Consider the following 25,845-nt stretch of genomic DNA (forward strand, 5'->3'; position numbering starts at 1 on the left):
TTAGGTCATCATATTCTTTTCTTTTGAAACAGAGTTTCACTGTTGTTGCCCAGGCTGGAGTGCAGTGGTGCCATCTTGGCTCACTGCAACCTCTGCCTCCCACGTTCAAGCGATTCTCCTGCCTCAGCCTCCCGAGTAGGTGGGATTACAGGCGCCCACCACCACGCCCAGCTAATTTTTGTATTTTTAGTAGAGATGGGGTTTCACCATGTTGGCCAGGCTGGTCTTGAACTCCTGACCTCAGGTGATCCACCCACCTCAGCCTTCCAAAGTGCTGGGCCCACCCCGGGTCATCATACTCTAAAGAGCAATTTCCAGGAGTGTCCAAGGGAGAGAACACAAGTCATGGGTTCTTAGTTTCTGTTTCTGGTTGGGCCAGTAAAGCCCCTTCCTCGTCCCCCTTTTCCATTTATCACTAGACACAGAAACCAAAAACCATAGCTTCAGGCTGCCAAAAGCCTAGAACAAAACAAAACAGAGTAACAACAAAATAAGGTGGGTTGGACAAGCCTGATAGAGGCTTAAGCATTTGGGATCTTACTGAGATTGTCCTGACTCCCAAATCATATCTCTGAAATTTTATATTTTTTACTATCTCATTGTTTTACATGTAAAATTATTCTAATAAAAGCAGAATATGAGGGGAGAGGGATCTAATATTACAGTGGGATCATTTCAAATATTTGGTTATAGTGCCTTCTCCACAGCCTGCTTTTCTTTAAGGGTGCCCAATTTCTCTCTTCAGCAATGCATGCTTCTATGCACGACTGGCACGTGGGGGGTTTTGTGTGTGTGTGTGTGCGCACATGCCTTCTATTCTTTAGGACAGAAAGGTGCAGTTGACCACGTGCCCACATCGAATGGTGCAACACTATGTTCAGCCCCATAGAAGAACTTGGAAGACAGAGCTTTACCTGAAAGGCTCAAATGGCTCTTCTTGGAGCGACCGAGGCTATGGAGAACAGTTTCAGGAGGGTGGCTGTCCCTCTGAGTTGTGAACTGGTGAACCTAGAAGGGAAACTTCCTGCTACAATAACACAGCAAGGCAATGTGATGAACACTTTTATTTACAAATATAATTAAAAGCTCTGACAGTTATCATGCTCTTCCTTGGAACCTGAAAAATGTTTTGTTTTGTTTTTAAAGTGCATGCAAAAGAAGTAAAGCCTTTTTTTTTTTCATCATTTTTTATTGTAAGAAAATACACAGTTTGAAAGTGTGAATAATGCAATATTTATGACCAAGAAATGGGACTTAGGAAGGGGAAGGGAGATAAAGAAAAAGATCAAGATGATCTGATTGAGAGACAGTGTTGAACTCCAAATACTGAATTGGAAAAGGAGGGAGGTGGGGAGGAACAGGAGGAGGAAGTAAAAAAATTTGATCAGAGAAACAGTTAAAATACAATATGAAAATAAGTAATACCTCTCCTTAAATTCCTTCTATACACAAAATACACGATTTGCCAAAGCCCAATTTGTGCTACTGGGATTCTGTGAGCTCCTTAAGTGTATTCACATCCTCTGCAACAGCAGAAAATGATTATGATACAATCAGAATATGCTGAAGACAAGTTAAACTCTTGCCAGCAGGTTCTTAAAAATCACAAGATCTCTTCACCCCACCCACCCCCCATCCCCAAAAAAGTAATAATATGTCACCACTGATATGTACATCACAATTAGTTTCTGTAAAATGTATCAAATTTTCAATCTTTAATAAAACTTTGTTTTTTTTATTCCTGATGAATAAATACCAAAAAAATAAAATAAAATAAAATAATGCAGCAGCTAGTTAAGGTGTAAGGCTGCGGATATTGTGTCTCTCTCCCCCTTGGCATTTATTATTATTATTTTTTGCTTTACTTTCACAGATTGGTGGTAATGAGTGATTGCTTAAAGCAATATACATCCACTTTTTTTGTTGTTGGTTTATTGGTTTTGTTAAAACTGTCTCCAAAGTTTTCACTGAAACATTTTGAATCACATCAATACTGTGACGTGTACTATGAATAGAAGAGATGGCCAGATTTTGGCCAGCACTGAAAGTTGACACGGGGGGAGGAAGGGGGCCCCTGATGGAGTAAGAATAAACAGGCACTAGTCCGACACGATGTCAGTAAGAGTAAGAGAGAGAGAGAGTGAGAGCAACGCCCGTTAAAATGGGGAATGTGGTTTTGCAGGGTCTGAATTTTTTTCTGTTTTCTTTTTTTTTTTTTTTTTTGTAAATGGCAAAAAATTTAATCTCATCTATAGTCCTCCTTAGGAAAATCTAATGTAACCAAATTCCCAAATCCCATTCTGAGGCTCTCCATGTCAAAAGTTTCAATCTCTCGCTCTTGCCTTTCCAATAGGTTCTTTATTCTCTCGCTGCGTTCCTTCTGAAGGGCAGCCAGCTCCTCTTCAATCTGAAAGAAGCACGATGCAGTTCTTAATGGAAAGCATCTCCTAACAGGCACCCACGTGCACGTGATACACCCATAGGCACACATATGACATGCACACACACAGGCACACACATGAAGTGCACACACACACACACAGGAACTACGGGAGGACCGAGGAAGGCTGGCCGAGTCCTGTGATCAATACATCTAAATCATTATATTTAAAACTTGCTCACAAGAATATCAATGTTTGGGGTCCACCTGGGGCTGGCAATGCCGTTCTAGCAAGCCCAGCGGCTGGGCGGATCTAGGTCAGTGTCCTGTGTTAGGGGATGGCTCATGAGAAGCTAAAAGACACTCAAGCACAATTGGATTGTGCTGCTTTCCCACGGAGCCAAATGCCTCCTGGGTCATTAGTAATTTAGTTCTAGAACGGGAGCTGGGAAAATAGTCTGTTACGCTGGTCTCAGGGAACTACTGGAAGAAAGTGCAAATAACTGGTTAAGCAAATAAATGCTTTACAGCTTTGAGATGCCTTATGAAATCTTTTCTACTTCATATTCCTCAGAATTTCTAAAGCAATGAATATTTCAGATGGGATAACATTTATTATGCATGGCAATATCAGCCTATCATTTTAACTTTTTTTTAAACAGCCCTGCTGGTGATTTCTCTCGGTTTAAAAATAGCTAAAAAGTCAAATCTATTGTACATTTGGCTTCCTCGTGCCATTTGGCAGCCCTGCTATCAGCTCACAGTACCTTTCAGGTGTCACATCAACCACCCCAGCAACCCACATCATTCCTCTGTCTGGGAACGTTGAGGGTTTCCTAGCAGAGCAGAAGAAAGACTTGGGATGTGGGGTCAGACATGCGTGCCTTGGTGTTTCGGCCTGTAGAATGGGGACAATGCCTACCTCACAAGGGTACCAGTAGCATAAAGCAGATGAGTGAAAAGTGCCCAGTTTAATCTCTAACTAAGGAAGGCTGCATATGTGGCAGTTCCCTCAGCCATGCCCCCTTCCACCCAGTGGCACGGGACCCCTGGTAATGCTCCCTTACCTTCTGCTCAAGGTGTGCTCTGCGCAGAGACACTCTCTGCTCTAGCTTCTGGAGCTCACGTTCATGTTGTGCCTCTGTTTGCATCTTGATTTTGCTCTGGTAGGCGTTGAGCAGCTCCATTTCCTGCTGGAGCTGTAGCCTCAAGGCCTGGCATTCTGCTTCTTGAGCCTCATCTAGCCGTAACTGCGGGCACAGAAGACACACACGGTCATGCACCCTTGCCTACAGCCCTTGGTGGCCTACAGCCCTTGGTGACTACTGGAAGAGGTTTCCTCATTTGGATTGAAATTGGTTGCCCCCTCAAAAACACAGATGCTCTGGGTACATTCAGAGTTAGGAATCAAAAACCGTCAAGTCTGCCCAATGGGCTACAATACCAAACACATTCTTTTCAGTATGATCTGAAACCACAGCAGCAGGCGTCAGGAAGGCTACACCTGTGGGCTTTAGAGGTGGGCTCCTGGGCTTGAATTACAGCTACACCATCCACTTTGTGTGTGTTACACCTTGGCACATTACCTACCTCTCTAGATCTCATGTGTTTCATCCTCAAGAAAATAACAAGAATAGTTCCTATTGCCTGAGATTGGTGGGAGGATTAAATGAAAGAATTAATATAAAATCCTAGGCACAGTTCTCAATGCATTACAAGTGTTCAATAAATAGTAGTGGTTATCATTATTTCGGTTTCAACTGATCATGTCCTTATTTCAAGATCTTTAACCCTAAAATCATTTAGATATGCTTAGCTCTAAAAAATTGATTCCAATTTCCATAAAACTTGAGGAATATACCACAGTACTGTTATGCTCCAAGTAGTAATGTTGGCACCTATCGTTGGCTATAAAAGTTACGTTGCTAGCCAGCCAATCCAAAACTCCAAATGGTTCAAAATCTCTTCCCTGGCTGGTGGCTCACCTCTGTTATCTCAGCGCTTTGGGAGGCCAGGGTGTGAGGATTGCTTGAGGCCTGGCGTTCAATACTAGCCTGGGAAATATTGTGAGACCCCCATCTATACAAAGATTTTTAAAAAAATTAGCCAGGCATGGTGGCATGTGCCTGTAGTCCCAGCTACTTTGGGAGGCTGAGGCTGAAGAATCTCTTGAACCCAGGAGTTCGAGGCTGCAGTGGGCTATGATCACACCACTGCACTCCAGCTTGGCAGACAGACTTTGTCTCATAAAAAAAAAAAAAAAAATCTCTTCCTCTCAGGGGGTAGGTAGGCTTGATAATTTTAAGAGGCATAACTGCTTTGAAGCAGTGCCTGAACTTTGTCTTATACAAGATACCCAGATCCTGCGTGGAGAATGAACCAAGTAGAAGCACCAACTTCTCAAAGCAGAGTGGAAGGTTTCGGACCATTAGCAGGACAGTGTTTAGGAATGATGACCCCGGGTTGCAGGCTTGGTTTGGTCCAGTTTTGGCAGGCCCACAGTTTGGCTGAGAACTATGAGATTAGAACCCTTCAATCAGTCCATTTACCCTGAGCTTATCTGCGTTTCCTTATTGACCACTTTTCCAAGATACTTATTCTCCACCTTATGTACAATTTGTGACAATATACATATCTTGATTGAAAAATTACTTTTTGAAACGTTATATTAAAATAGTTTTAGTTATTTGCATGTATCTTCTTTTAGTACTTCTGGAGAAACATACTATAGAGATTACAGGAACATAAAATAAATTACATAATCATATTTCCAAGGTACCTTCTAAAAATTAATCCTAACCAGGTTTCATTAAAACCCTTAAAGAGGATAGACAGTTCTCATTTTCCCAGTAAGGAATGAAGGGATAAGAGACACTAGACATAATACATAGTCTTTGGCAGGAACAGACTCACAGGTAAATGCCAAAGGATTTACTGGCTCCCAATGAGGGTTGTTACTGATTCCCTCTTGATATGGGAGGTTCCTTATCAGTAAAGGCAGTGAAAGTCCTGTTCTTTTCTACTTGTCTGCATTAGTTGCTGTAAGCCCCGGCTAAGTGGGTGAGGGGTTCATTCGATGGTCAATTTAGACCATCTAAACATCTAAACATCTTTAAACATTTAGAACATCTCCATTTCCTTTTGTTTCTGGCACGCTATTATTATTAGCAGTAACTGGTACCATTGTTCTGTACCAGCTCTGACTCTGATGGCCCAGTGCTAGAAATCAGAGGATATATTCCAGCATTTAATTTTTATCACCCAAGGTTACACACGTCAAATCCATTAAAAAGTTGTTTTTTCGTGGTTTTTGAGACAGTCTCACTCAGTTGCCCAGGCTGAGTGCAGTGATGTGATCTCAGCTCACTGCAACCTCCTTCTCCCAGGTTCAAGTGATTCTCCTGCCTCATCCTCCCGAGTAGCTGGGATTACAGGTAAGTGCCACCAGGCCCAGCTAATTTTTTGCATTTTTAATAGAGATGGCGTTTCACCATGTTGGCCAGGCTGGTCTCAAACTCCTGAACTCAGGTGATCCACCTGCCTTGGCCTCCCAACATACTGGGATTATAGGTGTGAGCCACCGTGCCCAGCTCCATTAAAAAGTTTTATAAGAGTAAAGGTAAATATGTCTGATCTTTACAGTGGCTTACACTGAAGATACGATAAGAGGCAACATAATGTAGAAGCAGCCAAGCATACAGGCGCACAGGATTCCCCCCAAGATGGGTTCAAATCCTAGCCCCACCACTAATTAGCTATGTGACCTTCCCCCTTACCCCCCCCCAAGCCAGTGGTTGGCACACTACAGCCCATGGGCCAAATCTAGCCTGGTGCCTGGTTTTGTAAATATATATATATATATTTTTTGAGATGGAGTCTCGCTCTGTCACCAGGCTAGAGTGCTGTGGTGTGATCTTGGCTCACTGCAACCTCCGACTCCCTGGTTGAAGCGATTCTCCTGCCTCAGCCTCCTGAGTAGCTGGGATTACAGGCACGCACCACCATGCCTAGCTAATTTTTGTATTTTTAGCAGAGATGAGGTTTCACCAGGTTGGCCAGGCTGGTCTCGAACTCCTAACCTCAGGTGATCCACCCGCCTCGGCCTCCCAAATTGCTGGGATTACAGGCATGAGCCGCTTCACCCAGCTATAAATAAAGTTTTATTGGACATTGATAATACTCTTTAATTTATGTTTTGTCTATGGCTGCATTTGTGCTACAATGGCAAAGCTGAGTAGCTGTGACAGAGACCCTGTGGTCCACAAAGCTAATTACTATGTGTCCCTTTACAGACAAAGTTTGCCAACTCCTGTCCTAAGCAAGTAGCTTTACTTCAGTGAACTTCAGTTTCCTCACAGGTAAATTAGGGTCAAAACAGTAACTACTTCAAAGGGGTTTCACAAAAATGAAATGAGGTAACACTTATGAGATATTTAACATTGATTGTACTTGCCACATGGTAAGTCAGTAAAGGATGCTGTAATGATCACACACTTATCTTCTCCCTGTCTCAGAAGAAAGGGCATTTCTCTCCTTTTATTCAAGGGTAATCATTGACCTGTATTTCTGATCCTGTTCTCTCTTATTTATTTTTTTTAAGAGTCCCAGTCTTGTTCTGTTGCTCAGGCTGGAGTGCAGTGGTGTGATCATAGCTCACTGCAGCCTTGAACTCCTGGGCTTGAGTGATCCTCCTGCTTCAGCCTCCCAAGTTACTGGGACTACAGGCATGTGCCACCATGCCTGGCTAATTTTTGTATTTTTTGTAAAGACAGGGTCTTGCTATGTTGCCTAGGCTGGTCAAGAATTCTTGGCCTCAAGTGACCCTTCCCACAAAGTGCTGGGATTACAGGCGTGAGCCACCGCGCCTGGTCTCTCCCATTTTATATAACAAACATTCATTGAACGCTTGTTGTATGCCACGCATTGTTGCAGAGGCTGAGCATATAAAGATTAACAAGACAAAAACCCTATCAACCTCTATGTGTCTATCAACTTCTTCCTTCTCTTTGCCTTTCATCTCCCTCTGCACTCCTTTCCTCGCACTCATTCTGATCCTAACCCTCTACTTCTACTGCCCACATTAAGGTGACCCATGATAGCCTGGAAGTGGCCTGTTACCTGACCTTCCAGCAGCATTTGGTATTGCTGACTGCCCCTTCCTTCTTGAAATCTTTGTCTTCTGAGATACCACAACTTCTTGGTTTTTGTCTTCCCTCTCTGACTATTATTCCCTTTCCAGTAGTCCTTACCTACCTGGTCCTTAAATGTGGGTGTTCTAAGGGCTTTGTCCTGGGCCCTCTTCTTCCTCTAACCGCTCTTCCTAAGAATCTCATCTATTTCAAAAGCCTCAATTACCATCTACATATGTGCAAATGACTCCCACACTAAACCTCTATTTCAGACTTTCCTTCTGAGGTCCAGACGAGCTCCTGTAGTCTACCAGAGACATCCTCCTCTGGATGTTTCCCAGGCTCTCAGGCTCCACACAGCCAATACATCACCTTTTCCTTCCCACACACCTGTTCCACTTCCTTTTTTACCATATAGGTAAATACAGGTAGACCATCATCTACTGTTTTATTTTTGTTTAGATGGAGTCTCACTCTGTCACCCAGGCTGGAGTGCAGTGGCGTGATCTCGGCTCACTGCAACCTCTGCTGCCTCCTGGGTCCAAGCGATTCTCCTGCCTCAGTCTCCCAAGTAGCTGGGATTACACAAGTGTGTGCCACCAAGCCCGACTAATTTTTGTATTTTTAGTAGAGACAGGGTTTTGCCACACTGGCCAGGCTGGTCTCAAACTCCTGACCTCAGGTGATCTGCCCGCCTCGGCCTCCCAAAGTGCTAGGATTACAGGCATGAGCCACCATGCCTGGCCCATCATCTACTGTTTGTTCAAACCAGAGACTGGAAGTCATCCTGAACACTGGACTCTCCACATTCAACCTGTCATTAAGTACTCTCAATTCTACCTCCCACCAAATTTAGTAACTTCCCCCTTCATCCCGACTGCCCCTTTTCTAGTCTGGCTACCACTCCCTCATACCCCGGGTAAAAGTCACTTCACAAATCATCTCCTAATATCCATTCTTCCCATCTCCCAGGCCATTCTCCATGTCACCAGAGTGATGGTTCAAAAACACAAATCTGATGTCACACCCTGCTTAATACCCTCCAGTGGCTTTTCATTGTTTCGGATAAAGACAAAAATTCTTAACAAAGCCCGAAAGCCCCTACGTGACCCAGCCTGTTTACCCCTCCAGTCTTGTTCTCATGTTAGTCCTCTCCTAGTTCCCTACATCCCAAACATAATAGATTTCTGTGAATTCTTCCAAAGTGCCACCACCTTCCCCATGTTCACATGTTCCTCATGTGTAGGTTCCTCAGCCTACATAGCCATTGTGCCAGGGAGGCCTCTCCTGACTCTCCAGACCAGGCGAGCTCTCCTGTTTTGCAGTCTGTTGGCACCTTGCTCTTGCTCTGACATTACACAGAGTAGACTTTTCCAATGTCTGTTTCCTCCATGCTTCCATAAACTCCATGAAGATGTGATCCATGACTGTCTTATCCACCACAGTATCTCCAGATGCCTGGTACATCATGTAGGCACTCAATGAATACTTGCTGGATGGATGAATAGATGAATGCACTAGCTCCCATCCTCGGCCTAAGAACATGCATGCTTAAGCATCTCCCAACTAACAGAAGTCCTTCTTCAACTCTCTCTCCTTTTGCTAAAGTTCTTGTTCTCTTTTCCTTCATTGATGAGGATCTGGGAAAAGCAGTCTCACTTACCATTTGGATTTCACTTTATAATCCCTCATTCAATGCTCTATAATGTCTCCCAGTCCCACCACTCCACTGATTGTCCGAGACAAGCAATGGACGAATCCAGTGCTAGGTCCAATGAACACCTCAAAGTTTATTCTTCTAATTGATCTCTGCAACATGTGACGCTGTCAGTTAGAAACTCCTGCTCTGGCTCCTGTGACATGCTCTCTTCGGGTTCCCTTCCTGTGTCTCTGATTATTCACTTTTGTTCTACTTCTACTCAGCCCTCAAATGTTGATGTCTACCAGACTCTGTCCTTAGTTCTTTCCTCTCTAAGAATACCTCCCATCCCCAGCAGATCTCATCCATTCCTACCAGCCACAAGTGCACACATATAACAATGAAGTCTAGCTTTCTGCCTTTAATCTTGACATCCCTCCTAAACTGCAGGTTTCCATTATCTGTACCTCTCTACCTGGTCACCCACAAAACTCAGACACCATGTCTACGACTTAGTCAATTATCCTTGCAGGCATCCAAACTCACTCTTTTATTGTTCTAGCTTGGTAAGATAATGACCTATTCTACTCTGTTGTCAAACCTCTCAAATTGGTCACTAAGTTATTTCTATTCTTGCCTCCTAAATATTTCTTAAAACCTTCCCCACTCCTCTCCATCTCCATTAGCATGTTCTCTCATCATCTTTTTCCTGAACTATTATAATGGCTTCCTAACAGGTCTCTTTACCTATATTTGCCACATTTCTGCTAATATCTTTCTGTAACACAAATCTGATCCAGTTATGCTTTCCTTCTTAAAACAGGGTTCAACAGCTCTCCATTGCTTACAAAATAACATTCAAACTCCTGGCTTCTGAGGCTCTGACCCTGACTATCCTCCCACTTTCCCTCAACAAGCATCCTATACTCTTGCCATAGCAATTTCTCATTGTTTCTCAAATGTGCCATCCTCTTTCACGCCTCTAAGTCTTTGCATATACTGTATCCTCTGTCAGGAACAACTTTTTCTCTTATGCCTATTTGGTAAACTATTACTCTTTAAGACTCGTCTCCTTGGGAAATCTTCACCGAATTACCAGGCAAGCTCCCATCCCAAGCTCCCTTTATGACCTCTCCATTCTGGGTTCCTGCAATCTTCCTCCTTGAACTTTGGGCTCACACCAAAGTTCTTTCTGTCTCCATATACTTTCCTCTGTTTGAACCTTTACCTATGTAGGTCCCAGTTTCAAGGAATCGGTTTATGTCAATGAATTCCTTAAAGTTTCTTGGCTCCCTCTAGGAAGATTTCCCTAGACGAGCTTAGTTAGTCCTACTTGTTCTCCCCTAACCCCCAGTACCTCCCATTTCAAATCACTCACTTTTTTTTTTTTTTTTTTTCTGAGACAGAGTCTTGCTCTGTCACCCAGGCTGGAGTGCAGTGATGCGATCTCAGCTCACTGCAACCTCCGCCTCCCGGGTTCAAGTGATTCTCCTGCCTCAGCCTCCTGAGTAGCTGGGACTACAGGTGCCTGCCCAGCTAATTTTTGTACTTTTTGTAGAGATGGGGTTTCACCATGTTGGTCAGCCTGGTTTCGAACTCCTGACCTTGTGATCCACCTGCCTCGGCCTCCCAAAATGCTGGGATTACAGGCGTGAGCCACCGCGCCCGGCCCCACTTACCATGTTTTACTATTACTGCTTAATTATCTGACCACCTGGCTTGACTGACAAATTGTCTGTCTAGCTCATCCTCCATCTCTGAGTCCAGCAGAGTGCTGAACACTGATGCTTAATAAAAGTTTATTGCATGAGTGTATCTGTGTATCTGTCTTCCTCACTTGACTGTGGGCTCCCTAAGGGCAGGGACTGTCTTATTCATTTGTGCCTGATATTAGTTGCGGGGAGGGCAGTCAGTAAAATCTTTGATAAATGAACACATGGTATCATATGTGGTATCTATCACATTTGCCCTCAAAGTCCCTATGTGCTACAGGTCTGATGTGGCATGTCACTCCTTGAGTTCCATCTTATAAGACACTCCAGCAAGTATCCACATTGGCTTGGCTTTATTCAACGTCGTCCTTTCCTCAGTCCTTTGGGCAGAAAAACATCAATATCCTAAATTTGTGCAAGAATCATCTTGGGAACAACAGGCTGGATCTTGGATTTTCTTGATTCCCAAAGCTCTCGAAGCCGTGGCACCAAACCTAACCACTTACCGCTTGAGAGGCCATCATTTCATTTATACTCTGTTCATACTGCTCTGCCAAAATGGCAAGTTTTCTTGTCTGCTCATCTTTCAGTGTCTTTAAGATTGTTTTGTGCTCATTCTTTGGAGTAACTTCCAACTGGTGATTCTTGAGTGCTTTATACTGTTTGGTCTGTACTTTGCAAGTGTCCTGAAACTGTTTTTTAATTTGCATTTCCATGGCCTGGGTAGAAAAAGTGACAAAGGAAAAATAAAGGCACATCAGTAAATACAGAAAGCCTTCTACCATAATGTTATAATACAAGTGCTGAGAGCATCTGGTTTTTGGTGCAGTGACTCACATTGCTAATCAATAAAAATCAAGCAGTATGTATGACACAGACAAAAGTTAACTCTACCTGCACTTTTGGTTTTATATTGAATGACTATAAGTAATTTTGAATTTACAAATGGCTTCAAAGAAAATATGGACTGTTACAAGGGGATGACAACTCTAAGCAGATTGAGCGATACTATGAAGCTTAGCTTGTTGAAATAGTGGCAACTCTTTTCATGCTTTCCTAGTCAGACACTTCAGTGTCTTCCGTTGTTCATTGTTTTCCCCCTTTTTTTTTGTTTTTGTGTTTCACCCTGTTTTCAAGTGAGACAGGGGATAGCATTATATAAGCCAGCTCTTACTGCTCTGGTTTATAGCAATTTCTTATCAACTCCATAAAGGAGAGTATATGGATGGTACCTTATATCCTAACCCATTTCTACTGGATTTCAGCGTAAACTGAAAGAGAAAAGTGATTTAGAATTTTTTTCCCCATTAAGAGGTTGTGCTTGCATGTAGCAATATCAAATATGCATTTGGGCAAAGAGAAGGTAGAGTATATTATTTTAAGCCCAGAAGGCATTCCATCAGGTTGCCCCATAGTCATGTGTGCACTTCACGAACACTCTGAGGACTTATGGTGATAGAAATCACTGCTTAAGCTTAGGATTTGACTGAAGAGATGCATAGCCAGTGTGATCGAGGTTGGCCTCATATCTGTGGCAACACTGACAACGTCCTCCCGGATATATAGCAATGGCTTAGTACACAGAGCTTGTTAATTAGCAGTCAGCTAAAATTAGCTGGAGGCAGTGAGGGCCACAGGAGTTCCTCCACATCTCTGCATCTCTAGTGCAGAAGTGGTAAATGCCTGGCACTTGTAGATTCATTCCTGATGACCATGACAGACATCACTAATAAATGACACTCTTTCCTCCTAAGCTTGGATGTGGCTTTAGAGTCTTTCTCAATACAGCAGTGCTCAAAGTACCTAACACCAATAGAACTTCCTTATTTCCTGGGATTAGAACCATAAACTGCTATTAGTCCAGTTTTGAAGATGGCAGGTAATGAAGTGCTCAGAGACATTTCATAATGGATGCGATGACAAATTGATAGATAGTGTAGTATAATAATAGTTTCCAAACCAGCTTGCCCAACATCTCCTTTTCAGGAGCTTAAATATAGACTCTGTGCTTTGCAACTGGAGATTCTGATACAATAGGTGTGGGGCGCAGAAATTTGTGATTCTGAAAAGTTGCTCAGGTGACTCTGACACTTCAGGTAGAGAAACCACTGATCTGGTCCAACACTGTCCAGCAGCACAAATCTTACCTTTAAGTTTTTTGGCTGTTGCCGAAGTTCCATGACATGCTTTCTGTGCAGTTCCCTTTCTCGCCTCTTATTGTACTCCAGCTGGTTTTCCAGTTCAGTCTGGTGCTGTAAACGGATCAGATCCATGCGTAGCTTCTGTAACGTGTGCAGCTGCCTGTACTCTAGCTCTCGGGTGGACTCGTCGTGCCGGATTAGCATGGCATGCTCCATCTCCTTCTGGGTCCTCTTTTTATTTAGTTCCTGCGTCCAGGAACAAAAGATAAACGGAGAGAGGTGAATGGAGATGAACTGGAAGGAATGCACAACTAAGTGAGGGAGGGCAAGGAATGGCACTGCTAACCATCTCTTAATTAAACCCATTAGTGTTTGGCAGCAGGACTTAATGAGATTAAATTAACAGTCTCTTCAGGTTTAGGTTCTGTTCCTGGGTCCACCACTTACAAAATGGGCAACTTCACAGCAATCACTACTGTACTCTCTGTAAAATGGGATTAATTCTACCTGACTCTCTCTCACCTCACAGAGCTGCTGTGAACCTTAGTTAGGTGATGTGCTATGCATAGGTCTACATAAATGTTTCTTCAGTGAAGCTAGTGGTCCTACACCCTGACTGCCCATAAAAATCATGTGAGGAAACTTTTCAAACATAAGATGCTTGAATCTCACAGGGTGAAATTCTTATAACTGTCTGGGGTGGGAGCCTGATGTCAGTATTGGGAAGAGTTCTCCAGGTGGTGCCAATAAGCAATCAAGATTGAGAATTAAACTGATAATATCTGCAATGTTCTTAGCTTTCTGGGAAATACTCTGTTTTTGCACGAATCAGAAGTAGGCCAATTGTCTATTTTTTAAAATCTCAGAGTTCAAGGCATGTTGGGGAAAAAAAAACAGATGAGATCTCTCCCCTTTCATCTTCTGCATTACAGTCTGTTTGATCATTTATAGATCTAATCACTCTGTTCTTTTCCATTCTACTCATGTCTTTCTTTCTTTCTTTGGTGTTGAAGGAGGAAAGGAAAGCAAACTAGAAAAAAAGGGGAAGTTGGGTGAAATCTTTTCATTCCTCAATTGAAGAGTATTTCCTAAATAGCACTATATATGAAGATCTGAACAATGTGCTCTCAGTACATAAAAATATTTATTAAACCATGACTTCTGTCCTCAACTCACTGACACTCCAATAGGGAAGTGCACTAGACATTTATTGAAGTATATGCTCTGCTCAAAGCTCACTGAATTAGATTTAGATACGTGGCCCAACCTGGGTCAATTTATTTTCTCTACTCGGAATTTGGAATTGATATTCAGAACCAGTTAATCTCTATGTGTGGCTGGAATTAAGGCATATAAAAACCACATATGTGGTAGTCATCTGCTGCTATGAGGGCTGAGGATTAGAGAAAGCTGGGCTTCAGACCAAGAAGAAAGGAAAAGAAAGAAGTGCAGGGAATATACTGATGCCTAAGTTACTTACTGCTTCTGAGACCTCCAGTAGGTCTAGCTGTATTACTGCTATTCAATTTTATAAGACATTCCCGTATTTCTATAGTAATTTCCCTGGTTTTGGCTTAAGCTAGCTGAAATAAATTTCAGTTAACATGCAAACAAAAAAATCTTAATTAATACAGGGACATACTTTTTTTTGGGGGGAGGGGGTGGGGGTAGAGATGGGGTCTCACTATGTTGCCCAGGTTGGTCTCGAACTCCTGGACTCAAGTGATCCTCCCATCTCAACCTCCCAAAATGTTGTGATTATAGGCATGAGTCACCCCACCATGCCCAGCCAGGAAATAAGTTTTACGTCCAAATTAAAAAAAAAAAAGAGAGAGAGCAATGTTGGATAAGTGATAAATGCTATAAAAGGGGTAAAGATTTTATGCTATAAGATTTCTGAAAAGGGTGGTATTATTATTATTATTTTGAGACAGAGTATTGATCTTGTTGCCCAGTGCAATGGAGTGCAATGGTGTGACTTTGGCTCACAGCAACCTCCGCCTCCCAGGTTCAAGCAATTCTCCTGCCTCAACCTCCAGAGTAGCTTGGACTACAGGCACATGCCAACACGCCTGGCTAACTTTTGTATTTTTAGTAGAGATGGAGTTTCTCCATGTTGGTCAGGCTGGTCTCGAACTCCCGACCTCAGGTGATCTGCCCGCCTTGGCCTCTCAAAGTGGTAGGATTACAGGCGTGAGCCACCGTGCCCGACCTAGCAGTATTACTATTAAGAAGGTCAAGGAGCCTGGGGCGGTGGCTCACGCCTGCAATCCCAGCACTTTGGGAGGCCGAGGCGGGTGGATCACGAGGTCAGGAGATCGAGACCATCCTGGCTAACATGGTGAAACCCCGTCTCCACTTAAAAATACAAAAAAAAAAAAAAATTAGCCGGGCCTGGTGGCGGGCGCCTGTAGTCCCAGCTACTCAGGAGGCTGAGGCAGGAGAATGGCGTGAACCCGGGAGGCGGAGCTTGCAGGGAGCCGAGATCGCGCCACTGCACTCCAGCCTGGGGGACAGAGCGAGACTCCGTCTCAAAAAAAACAGAAAAACAACAACGAAACAAACAAACAAAAAAAAGAACGTCAAGGAAAGGAGAAAGCTTTTGAGCTGTACTTTATTTATATTTATTTATTAAATTTTTGAGACGGAGTTTCTACTTTGTTGCCCAGGCTGGAGTGCAATGGTGCGATCTTGGCTTACTGCAACCTCCGCCTCCAGGGTTCAAGCAATTCTCCTGCCTCAGCCTCCTGAGTAGCTGGGATTACAGGTGCCCACCACCACGCCTGGCTAATTTTTGTATTTTTAGTATAGATGGGGTTTCACGATGTTGGCCAGGCTGTTCTCAAACTCCTGACCGCAGGTGATCCACCCGCCTCGGCCTCTCAAAGTGCTGGGACTACAGGCGTGAGCCACCATGCCCAAGCCTCAGCTGTACTTTAAATTAGAACAATAGAGGGCCTCTCTTCTTTGATGGCATCCACTATAGGAGAAAATGCAAATTATTTATTTTAATAGATAACATCGATAACATTTTTATACTGGCGTGGTTGGAAATATCTTGCACACTTGGGCTCCCTATTGATTGAAGAGAAATCCTTTTAATAGCACAGCATCTAGTACTAGAGTACAGTCATTAATCATTCACTTATTCATTCAGCAAGTAGTTACTGAGCACCTACTATGTGCTGGGCACTCTTGTAGGAACTAGGGATAGAACAGTGAACATGTACACCCCCTCAGCGACCTTATAAGGAGAAAAAACCCAAGGTATAAATACAATTTAAATTTGTTTTAAGGAATAAAAAATAAGCCCTTAGAGTTATCTCTCTCATCTCCTCCCGTGTTTTCCTTTGTTTTATTTTTCTTCTTTACCTAGACCATCAAATTTCTTTTTTACAAAGCAGTAACTGGCCCGTAGGTGGCACCAAAGGACGGAGAGCCCTTCCCACAGACGAAAGCTCTCCCAGGCCAAGGAAAGCCCTTTAAATGAGGACTTTAATTGAGGTCCAGGAGTCCCAACACCGGGCATTTATTCATCCCACACTTTCCTAAATTGAGAAATGCAAACTGAGCCTGAGTTGCTAAGAGCCCTGAAACTCATGGGCTCTTGACACAAAGCAAAACACACAAAGCAAGCAAACACCTTCAGAAGAAATCAAGTGCTTCTCTTCATGCTTAATGAAATGCTTCACGATACTGTCCACAGAATACCTACATCCGAATTACCTGTGTTATAAGGGACTAGTCTGTATAACAAGCTACGCAGCTAATTCTGATATATATGAAAGTTTGAGAATCAATGGAAAAGTGCTAAGGGTGTGAGTCAGTTTCAGCTCCTCTATAAGTCTTATGCATGGCTTGGGGCAAGTCTCTTAATCTGTATTTCAGGTGTAAAATGAGGATAGCAGTACACATTGTGAACTATCGTAGCTGTAAAGATAAAATGAAAGACCATAAGAAAGTGCTTCAGAATACATAAATGTCATTATTTTTCTCTATTCAGAAGGGAATACGTGGCATATAATATCTTAAATCTAGTTTTTATAAACTATTAGAAGAGTATTCTAATAGTTTTATAAACTATTAGAAAAACATGATACTGAAATGGCTTTTCTGTTACAAGTTGTTCCCTTCACCTTTAATTTGTACATCTGAGTTGCTGAGGTGTAAGATGGTAAGCTACCTTTAATATTTGAGACATGGGGGAAAAATTATTCACCTTATTATGAGGCCAGTGCTGTGCCTACATAATAATGTTTAATGTGCTTTCCATTTTTAAAAGTTATTCCATACATCTCATTCAATCCAAATTGCCACCCTATGAGGTGATAAGACTGTAAGGATTTCCCCCTTTTATATGTGTTAGGAGGCATTTGGGAGTTGAAGGACTAACATAAAGTTACACAACTTCTATAAAGAGAACTGAGGCTAAAACTCAGGTATTTAGCTTCTCAGCATTTTCCATTAGAAATGTTCCAATAAATGAGCCAGGCACGGTGGCTCATGCTTATAATCCCAGCACTTTGGGAGGCTGAGGCAGGCGGATCAGCTGAGGTCAGGAGTTCGAGATCAGCCTGGCCAACATGGTTAAACCCTGTCTCTACCAAAAATACAAAATTAGCCAGGTGTGGTGGCACATGCCTGTAATCCCAGCTACTTGGGAGGCTGAGGCAGGAGAATCACTTGAACTCGGGAGGCGGAGGTTGCAGTGAGCAGAGACTGCGCCATTGCATTCCAGCCTGGGCAACAAGAGCGAAACTCCGTCTCAAAAAAAAAAAAAAAAAAAAGTTCTAATAAATGGCATACTTTCCTGTTTTATACTTTTTCAGTCTGTGATAAAATATTTTGAAGAATTCTGCTCTAGCTAGACATGATACAATGGTTACTTTATTTGTACAAATGACACAATATACACACTAGAGCCACATCATGTGCACCTTTAGCTTATACAAATTTAACAAAATGAGCTGAGCAAAAACTAAAAAATCAGTTTTAATGGTACAGATCATTCTGCCCACCCATGTACTCAATGTATGTGTGTGTGTGTATATATATATATATATACACACACACACACACAAACACACACACACACACACACACATACACATATGTATAGGCCCTGGAGGGAGTGTGAGATAAGATACATGCAGCTTCCTTTCCCTCGGTCAATGTCCAGTGTGTTTCAAGCACTCTAACTTCTAATGGAAGTAGTATTGACTTCTTTAAAAGCAGCGGATTTCACTCATGCCAAATTTTTATGGTCAGGCTCACTGAGGTTGAGTAAAAACGAGAATTCTAACTTTTAAATAGAGATGCTGTCAGCCTATGACATTTAATGCCTTCTTGGTTTCAGTTCTTAGTTTCAACACTGGTCAGAAAATGCTGAGTGTCTGTGTGTGTTGGTGATAGAGAAAGAGGCTCAACCCAGTTTCAGTGATCCTCTTGTTTTCACTAATTAAAAGGATTGCTAATACTCAATCCTTTAGGCAAAGACACGGGAAACCAGGCATTCTTGTGCTTTGTTGGTGGGAGTATAAACTCCTTTAGAGAGCAATTTGGTGATATTTATTTTAAAAATTTAGATGTATGCATTCTTTGACCCAGGAATTCCACTTCCGAAAATGTATCCCCCAAAATACTTGTTTACATGTAAAAATATCTATGTACAACAATGTTCTTATATTATTAATAATACTGTAAAACTTCAACAAAATGTCCACCGAGAAGTGTCTCATTAAATAAATGATATTGAGGCCATACAACAAAATACTATTAGATGAAAAAGAATGAAGCAGAGCTGTATGTGCTGGAAGGTAACTGGAAAAAAGAGTTACAAAACAGTGGAGTGGACATCTGTTACTTTTTGTAAGGCTCAGCTTCCATTTTTCCTGCTTCTCTTTATAGGCTCTTTTTTTTTTTTTCCTTTTTTTGCAAAATGACTCCCCCTTATCTGGAATCAGAGAGAGTGTTGAATAAGGCATAAGCACATGACCCAATCAAGTTCTATCTCTCCTAGGAATTTTAATCTTGAACAGAAACGATACAAAGACAAAAAGTGGTTGGAGGAGGTACACCGAAATGGCAGTGCCTGGAGAACTGCACATGAGCCCTTGCTCTCCGTGTCATGGAAGGTGCTTTACCAGCGTGGCTCTTCATGTTTTCCCGCTCGGTTCTTCAGCTCTTTACCTACCTCATATCCTTCCAATAAATTCCTTTTCAGCCTTAAGTCAGCCAGAGTTTATTTCTATTGCTTGCAAATCAAATAATCCTACTGATACAAAAGTAATCTCATTTTTGTAAAGTCATATATAATATAGCTGTACATATGTATATAGAAAAAAACCTAGAAATATACATGCCAAATTAATGGAGACTGTTTGAGGGTAGAGATTGGGTGGAATGGGATTATCGAAAAGGTGAAAATGGGCTGATGCTGGTCAAATGGTAGAAAGTTCCAGTTATGCAAGACGAATAATTACTGGAGCTCTAATGCACTCACTGCATGGTGATGATAGTTAACAATGTTGTATTGCATGCTTGTAATTTGCTAAGAGGACAATTCCTAAATTAAATCTCCCTACTCAACCCCATGCACACATGCACACAAATGTAACTATGCGGAGGTAACGGATATGTTAGTTAGCTTTCATGTGGTGATTATTTCACAATGTATACATATATCAAAACATCAAGTTGTATACCGTAAATACATACAATTTTTATATGTTGATATCTCAATAAAACTGTTAAAAAGAACTTTCACTACTTAGCTTTATGTGTTTCTGTTTTCGTCTATTTTCAATGTTCTTGAGTTACTTTTGTAAATAAAAAAGCTTTGAACATTTTCATGAAGGTGGGCTCTGGAATAAGACTAAACAAAAGAAAATCTAGACTTTTAAGAAAAATACTCTTACAGAGTTATTTTTTGCTCAACTGGCTAGAACCTAATACTAATGAAGTCACCAATATAGTTTCTATCATTTTTAGGGAGTAATTATCTTCTGTAACTTTTATTGACATGAATTGTCCCCTTAGCCTCAGACTTCCTCCAAATATCTATTATTAGAATAACAATAAATGTTACATGAAAAGACTCCCAAATGACTTATTTCCAACTGGCCATTAGCCTTTTTCATTTTGATTTTTTGACTTCTGACAAACTCAAAATGTGCAGTACTGAATCAGCTTCTTTCTTTCTTTCTTTATTTATATTTTTTTGAGACAGAGTTTCACGCTTGTTGCCCAGGCTGGGGTGGAATGGCGCGATCTCGGCTCACTGCAACCTCTACCTCCCAGGTTCAAGTGATTCTCCCTCCTCAGCCTCCCAAGTAGCTGGGATTACAGGCACCCACCACCACACTTGGCTAATTTTTGTATTTTTAGTAGAGACAGGGTTTCACCATGTTGGCCAGGCTGGTCTCGAACTCCTGACCTCAGGTGATCTACCTCCCTTGGCCTCCCAAAGTGCTGGGATTACAGGTGTGAGCCACCACGCCCACCCCCCACCCCCCTTTTTTTTTAAAGACAGTCTCACTCTGTCACCCAGGTTGGAACGCAATGGCATGATCTCAGCTTACTGCAAGCTCTGCCTCCTGGGTTCAAGCCATCCTCCCACCTCAGCCTCCTGAGTAGCTGGGATTACAGGCGCCCACCACCATGCCTGGCTAATTTTTGTAGTACAGATGGGGTTTCACCATGTTGGCCAGGCTGGTCTCGAACTCCTGACCTCAAGTGATCCGCCTGCCTCAGCCTCCCAAAGTGCTGGGATTATAGGTATGAGCCAGCATGCCCGGCCTGAGTCAGCTTCTTACCAAAACCTCTCTTTAATCTCTTCTCTGCTTCTACCACATCTTCATTTCCCCTAGTGTTAAACCCTAGAAATAATTTTGATTCCATCATCTTTTCTCTCATATCTTTTTTTTTGAGACGGAGTCTCCCTCTGTCACCCAGTCTGGAGTGCAGTGGCGCAATCTCTGCTCACTGCAAGCTCCGCCTCCCGGGTTCACGCCATTCTCCTGCCTCAGCCTCCCGAGTAGCTGGGACTACAGGTGCCTGCCACCGCGCCCAGCCAATTTTTTTGAATTTTTAGTAGAGACGGGGTTTCGCCATGTTAGCCAGGATGGTCTCCATCTCCCGACCTCGTGATCCGCCCGCCTCGGCCTCCCAAAGTGCTGGGATTACAGGAGTGAGCCACTGCGCCCGGCCTCTCTTGTATCTTAGTATATGTCAAGTCCTGTTTACTTTAAACTTCAAATGGTGTTTTGAATCTACTGCTCTGACAGCCACTACCACCAGCCTTGTCCATACCGTATTTCCTGCTACTAGTCTCTTCTCTCTAATCCTGTGTTTCTCAAGCAGTTTTTTTTTCATCATTGCCCCTATAAGGAGGCTTTCTAGGCTTTTTCTCCCTTAATTATCCCCATCACTGAAATATTAATACCACAGGTAAACTGTGTATCTGTTTATGCACTGTGGTCCTTTGAAGCTGTAATAAGACCTAAGTCACCCCACCCCAACAGGAACCCACTTTCACCCACTGGGGGCGTTATCACCCCCATTGAGAATCTATGTTCAAATCATTCTGTGTATTACTGTCAACCGGGGCTAATCTCTTTAAAGTACAATTTTAGCCATATCACTGCCCTTCTCAAAAATGTTCAGCAGGCTGGATGTGGTGGCTCATGCCTGTAATCTCCACACTTTGGGAGGCTGAGGCAGGCAGGTCACTTGAGCTCAAGAGTTTGAGACCAACCTGGACAACATGGTAAAACCCCCACCTCTACTAAAAATATAAAAATTAACCGGGCGTGGTGGTGTGTGCCCGTAATCCCAGCTACCTGGGGGGCTGAAGTGGGAGGATCGCTTGAACCTGGGAGGTGGAGGTTGCAGTGAGCTGAGGTTGCGCCACTGTACTCCAGCCTGGGCAACAGAGCGAGACTCTGTCTCCACAAAAAAATGTTCAGCAGCTCACAGCTCTCCCTCTTCCAATAAGACAGCATGCATAAAGAGCCTGAGCCTGGCCTACATGTGTTCAATACATTTTAGTTTGCTTCACCCTTTTTCCTTCTCATTTCAATGCAGCTCTCTAACAAGGTTCTATCAATTCACTTTTGTATTAACTGTGCCGGAAGTGCTTGTTTCCCTCATGTAGGCTAACACTGGGCTTTTCTCAGACTTTGATACTGTTACCACTGTGCTAGATCATTTATACAGTTTTCTCTGCTTACTCCAGGTCACAGTGATTTTCTGTTGAACAAAGTATTCTGTATTCCTCATCTCAGTGAATGCCAGCATATCCATCCAGCCTCCCAAATTAGAAACTTGGAAGTCACTTCTGACTTCCTCTTCTGAAATTCCCATATCTATTTGGTAAGGATTAACTATCAGTTCTGAGTAAGAAATGTCACTCAGATCTAATTGCCTCTATCCCCACAGCCTCTTCCAGGCTAGAACTGGAGAAAGAGCTTCCTGGCTGACCTCACTGCACTTTGCTTTTCATGACTTCTATCTCTCTATCATACTGAAGCACTAATTCTTTTTTTTGTTTGTTTGTTTTTTTGAGATAAGTCTCACTCTATCACCCAGGCTGGAGTGCAGTGGCACGATCCTGGCTCACTGTAACCTCTGCCTCCTAGGCTCAAGTGATTCTCCTGCCTCAGTCTCCTGAGTAGCTGGGATTATAGGCGTGCACCACCATGCCCAGGTAATTTTTGTATTTTTAGTAGAGACGGGGTTTCACCATGTTGGCCAGGTTGGTCTCAAACTCCTGACCTCAAGTGATTCTTCTGCCTTGGCCTCCCAAAGTGCTGGGATTACAGGCATGAGCCACCATGCCTGGCTGATGCACTAATTCTTCAAAATAAAGAAATGTCTCATCGTGTCATTACCCTGCTTAAAAATCTCTCATGGCCACTGCCTTCAGGCTAAGTCAAATGCCTTGCCTTAAACAAGGGTCTCTACATTCTGCTTCCAACTAATATTGTTCTGCCCGCCACTCTATATACACAGAACTCTGGTCACACTCATCTTTTCATCAATAGCAGAGTCATCTAAGCCCTCTCATGATTGTATGCCAATGATACTTTATTTCTATGTCTAATATGTCACCTAACATATTGTATTGTAATTAGTCTGTTACATGTTTTTTTCTGCTCTTAGACTCATAGCCATTTGAAGGCAGGGAGTACAGCTTCTTGGTATCCCTGGTGTCTAGCACTCACTCTGAGAGTGCTGGACGATGGAATAAATGCACTCAGTTATAGAGCATCATAATGTTACTTAAATGTTTTATGCAGAGTCACAAAAATACAAGTCCTTGACAAGTAGGCTGAAAACAAAAATTCTCGATTCTACTTCTTTTGATTCTTCATTGTGTGATATGGCTTATAACAGGAGTTCAATAAAATTCTATTACATGTATTTAGATGGAGTTGATTCCTTGTTCTGTGAGTGGGCTTCCTCTTATCAATAGTAAGTTCATTCCCTGACTTTTTTTGTATACCTACTCTGTGTTAGCCACTGTGCTAAAAGGCTATAAAGGCTAGGGATTTAGGAATGGACCAGGCAGACATGGTCACAAGCCTCACATAGCATATTGTCTCCTATGTCAATGACAATAGTTACGAGCGTAATAAATACCTCCCGAATGTTCTGCTGCTCCACCTCGTGCCGCTTGATCATTATTTTCCGCTTGAAGAAACGACAATTTTTGTCGTAGTACAGTCTCTGTTGAGTGAGAAGGTGGGCTTCCTCTTCAGCCTGCGTGTGCTGCAAGTTCTCTTTATGTTTGGAGATCCGCTCTTGCTTCTCTTTCTTGGGTGTGCTATGGTCCTCATTCATTTCCTAAAAAGAACAGACAAAAACCAAGCCGGTCTTACTAAATGAAAGGGACTGTAACAGCTTATTGCAACTGAAGATTAAGTTATTTGGAAAGCCAATGCAAATGTAAGCACAGAAAAGCTTAGTGTTGCACATCCTTCCCCCAATTTTTTTTATTTGCTCATTAATTGAGTATTAAGTGAGAGGGACACTTGTGAGTTTCTGTATCTTTGGTTTCTCACTAACAGAAATTATTTGTTCACTCATTCACTCAACACAAACTTAACAAGCTCCTATCATGTGACAGGCAGTGTGCAAGATACAGGACACAAAGGTGAGTAAAAGGCCATGATATCTGCCACCGTGTGTCTATATTATAGAATCAAAAATTAAAGAACCGCAGAAATGAACTAAAAATTACTGTGATCACTGCTTTGAAGAGGACGTACTTGGCCCTATAAGAATTTAATAGAAAATATTTAATCTTGGTAATAACTAAGAAAAATTAGTCGGAGTTAACCAGCGGAAAAGGAAAGGGAAGAATACTCTCAGTAGAGAAAACAGCACGTGAAAACCCTAGGGGTTGGAGAGGAAACATGGTGCCATCAAGGGCTGAAAGAAGGTCAGAGGGGCTGGTGTAACGTAATATGAGATAAGTCTGGCCAGGTAGGCAGGACCATTGAGGCTTTACAGGCCAATATAAGGACACTGATCTTTAGTATAGGAGAAATGGATTTCATGCATGTGAGAGTGTCATAATGAGATGCATTTGAAAATGATTACTCTGGCTGCCATGGGGAGAACAGAATGAAGGAGGCAAGAACATATGAAGATAGCTGGGAGGCTACTGGAAAGGTCCAGGCAAGAGAGATGGTAGTAGCTTGGACAAAGGAAGTAGTGACAAGAATGAGAGAAGCAGACAGATTCCAAAGAGAAGAGGTGACTATGCAAATGTCACTAGTTTGAATTTTAGGAAAAAACATTCTTCACTTGGGATTATAGAGTAAACAAACCATCTATATTTTCCAAGGACAAAATTCACAATTTTTCCAGAACATCTGAGCAAAGGAAACAAAGCAGTGAATCAGGACCGTTAAGATGTTAAACTGTGGTGAAAAGAAGAAGACTACTTGTTAAGAAAGTACAGTATACTCTTCTTTCTTCATTTGGTTAGCTACTCACTCAGCTAAAATCTCCTTTAATTGCTAACACCTATTTTACTTAATGTTTTGTGATGCAGATATCATAGACTATTTTATCTCTTAGCCAAGAAGTCTCTGTAAATCAACTTTCAACTATCCTGTTCCAGTGAAGCTGTAAGTGAAATCTTAGAATCAACAAGAGAAAGTGTTGTTTTCAGAGTAAGCTGGAGTAAGCTGGGATCACAAGAGGAAGCCTGGGTCATTCATCTCTTCATGCCGTGATGTCACTACTTGGTTGGCCATTAACCACTAGACTGCAGACCCCGATTCAAATATAATCACAAAAATTTACTCCAAAATCAAGAATAAATTATTTCTGGACCATCTATCATTCTGTATTAGATACTCCTGTTATCTATCAAAAGTGGTGATAATGAAAATTTTTTTTTGTCATTCCAAGGACAATATCTGTAAGTATATAAATATCTAAATATATATGCCACTTTAAATAGTCTGAACTAAGCTTTACTTCAGAAAAAGTAATATTAGTTTTGCATAGAATGGTCTAGTGGGGTTATCTCAAATTGGCTTCTGGCTTTTTTTTTTTTCATGAGCATGTTCAAAGACAGAAGTTTAGGCCTGTGGACTTTGGCACTCAAGTCTGAGTATGGTGAGCCAAAAATTGACGTATGCTTGAGGACTGAGTGGGGACTCTTAAATGCTGTTCTGTGGGAAAATCTTCTAGAAGGTAGAGTTCATGAAATTTCCAAATATCTCAATGTTACAAAAACTCAAAATGGTGGCCATAGTCATAAAGTATGGCCTCCAGTGGATGAGTGGACGCGTGGAGTTAGAAATAAGGAAGGTATCTATTTATTTTA

The 25,845-nt window shown here is 42.2% G+C and overlaps 1 protein-coding gene across 7 annotated transcripts in view; it reads right to left on the bottom strand.

Moving 5' to 3' along the window:
* Window positions 1-1,168: 1,168 nt before the first annotated feature.
* Window positions 1,169-25,845, bottom strand: part of TAOK3 (TAO kinase 3) — a 222,484-nt gene continuing 197,807 nt past the window's right edge. For all 7 annotated transcript variants that reach the window (XM_031000681.3, XM_055358135.2, XM_019038283.4 and 4 more), the window contains 5 exons: window positions 23,643-23,846; window positions 13,008-13,247; window positions 11,367-11,579; window positions 3,448-3,630; window positions 1,169-2,407 (listed from right to left, as the gene is read on the bottom strand). In XM_031000681.3, the coding sequence (XP_030856541.1) occupies window positions 2,246-2,407; window positions 3,448-3,630; window positions 11,367-11,579; window positions 13,008-13,247; window positions 23,643-23,846 (1,002 nt within the window). In that variant the 3' untranslated portion in view covers window positions 1,169-2,245. The remainder of the gene's footprint in view (window positions 2,408-3,447; window positions 3,631-11,366; window positions 11,580-13,007; window positions 13,248-23,642; window positions 23,847-25,845) is intronic.

This window comes from Gorilla gorilla, chromosome 10 (assembly GCF_029281585.2).
Source record: "Gorilla gorilla gorilla isolate KB3781 chromosome 10, NHGRI_mGorGor1-v2.1_pri, whole genome shotgun sequence".
Classification (NCBI taxonomy): Eukaryota; Metazoa; Chordata; class Mammalia; order Primates; family Hominidae; genus Gorilla; species Gorilla gorilla.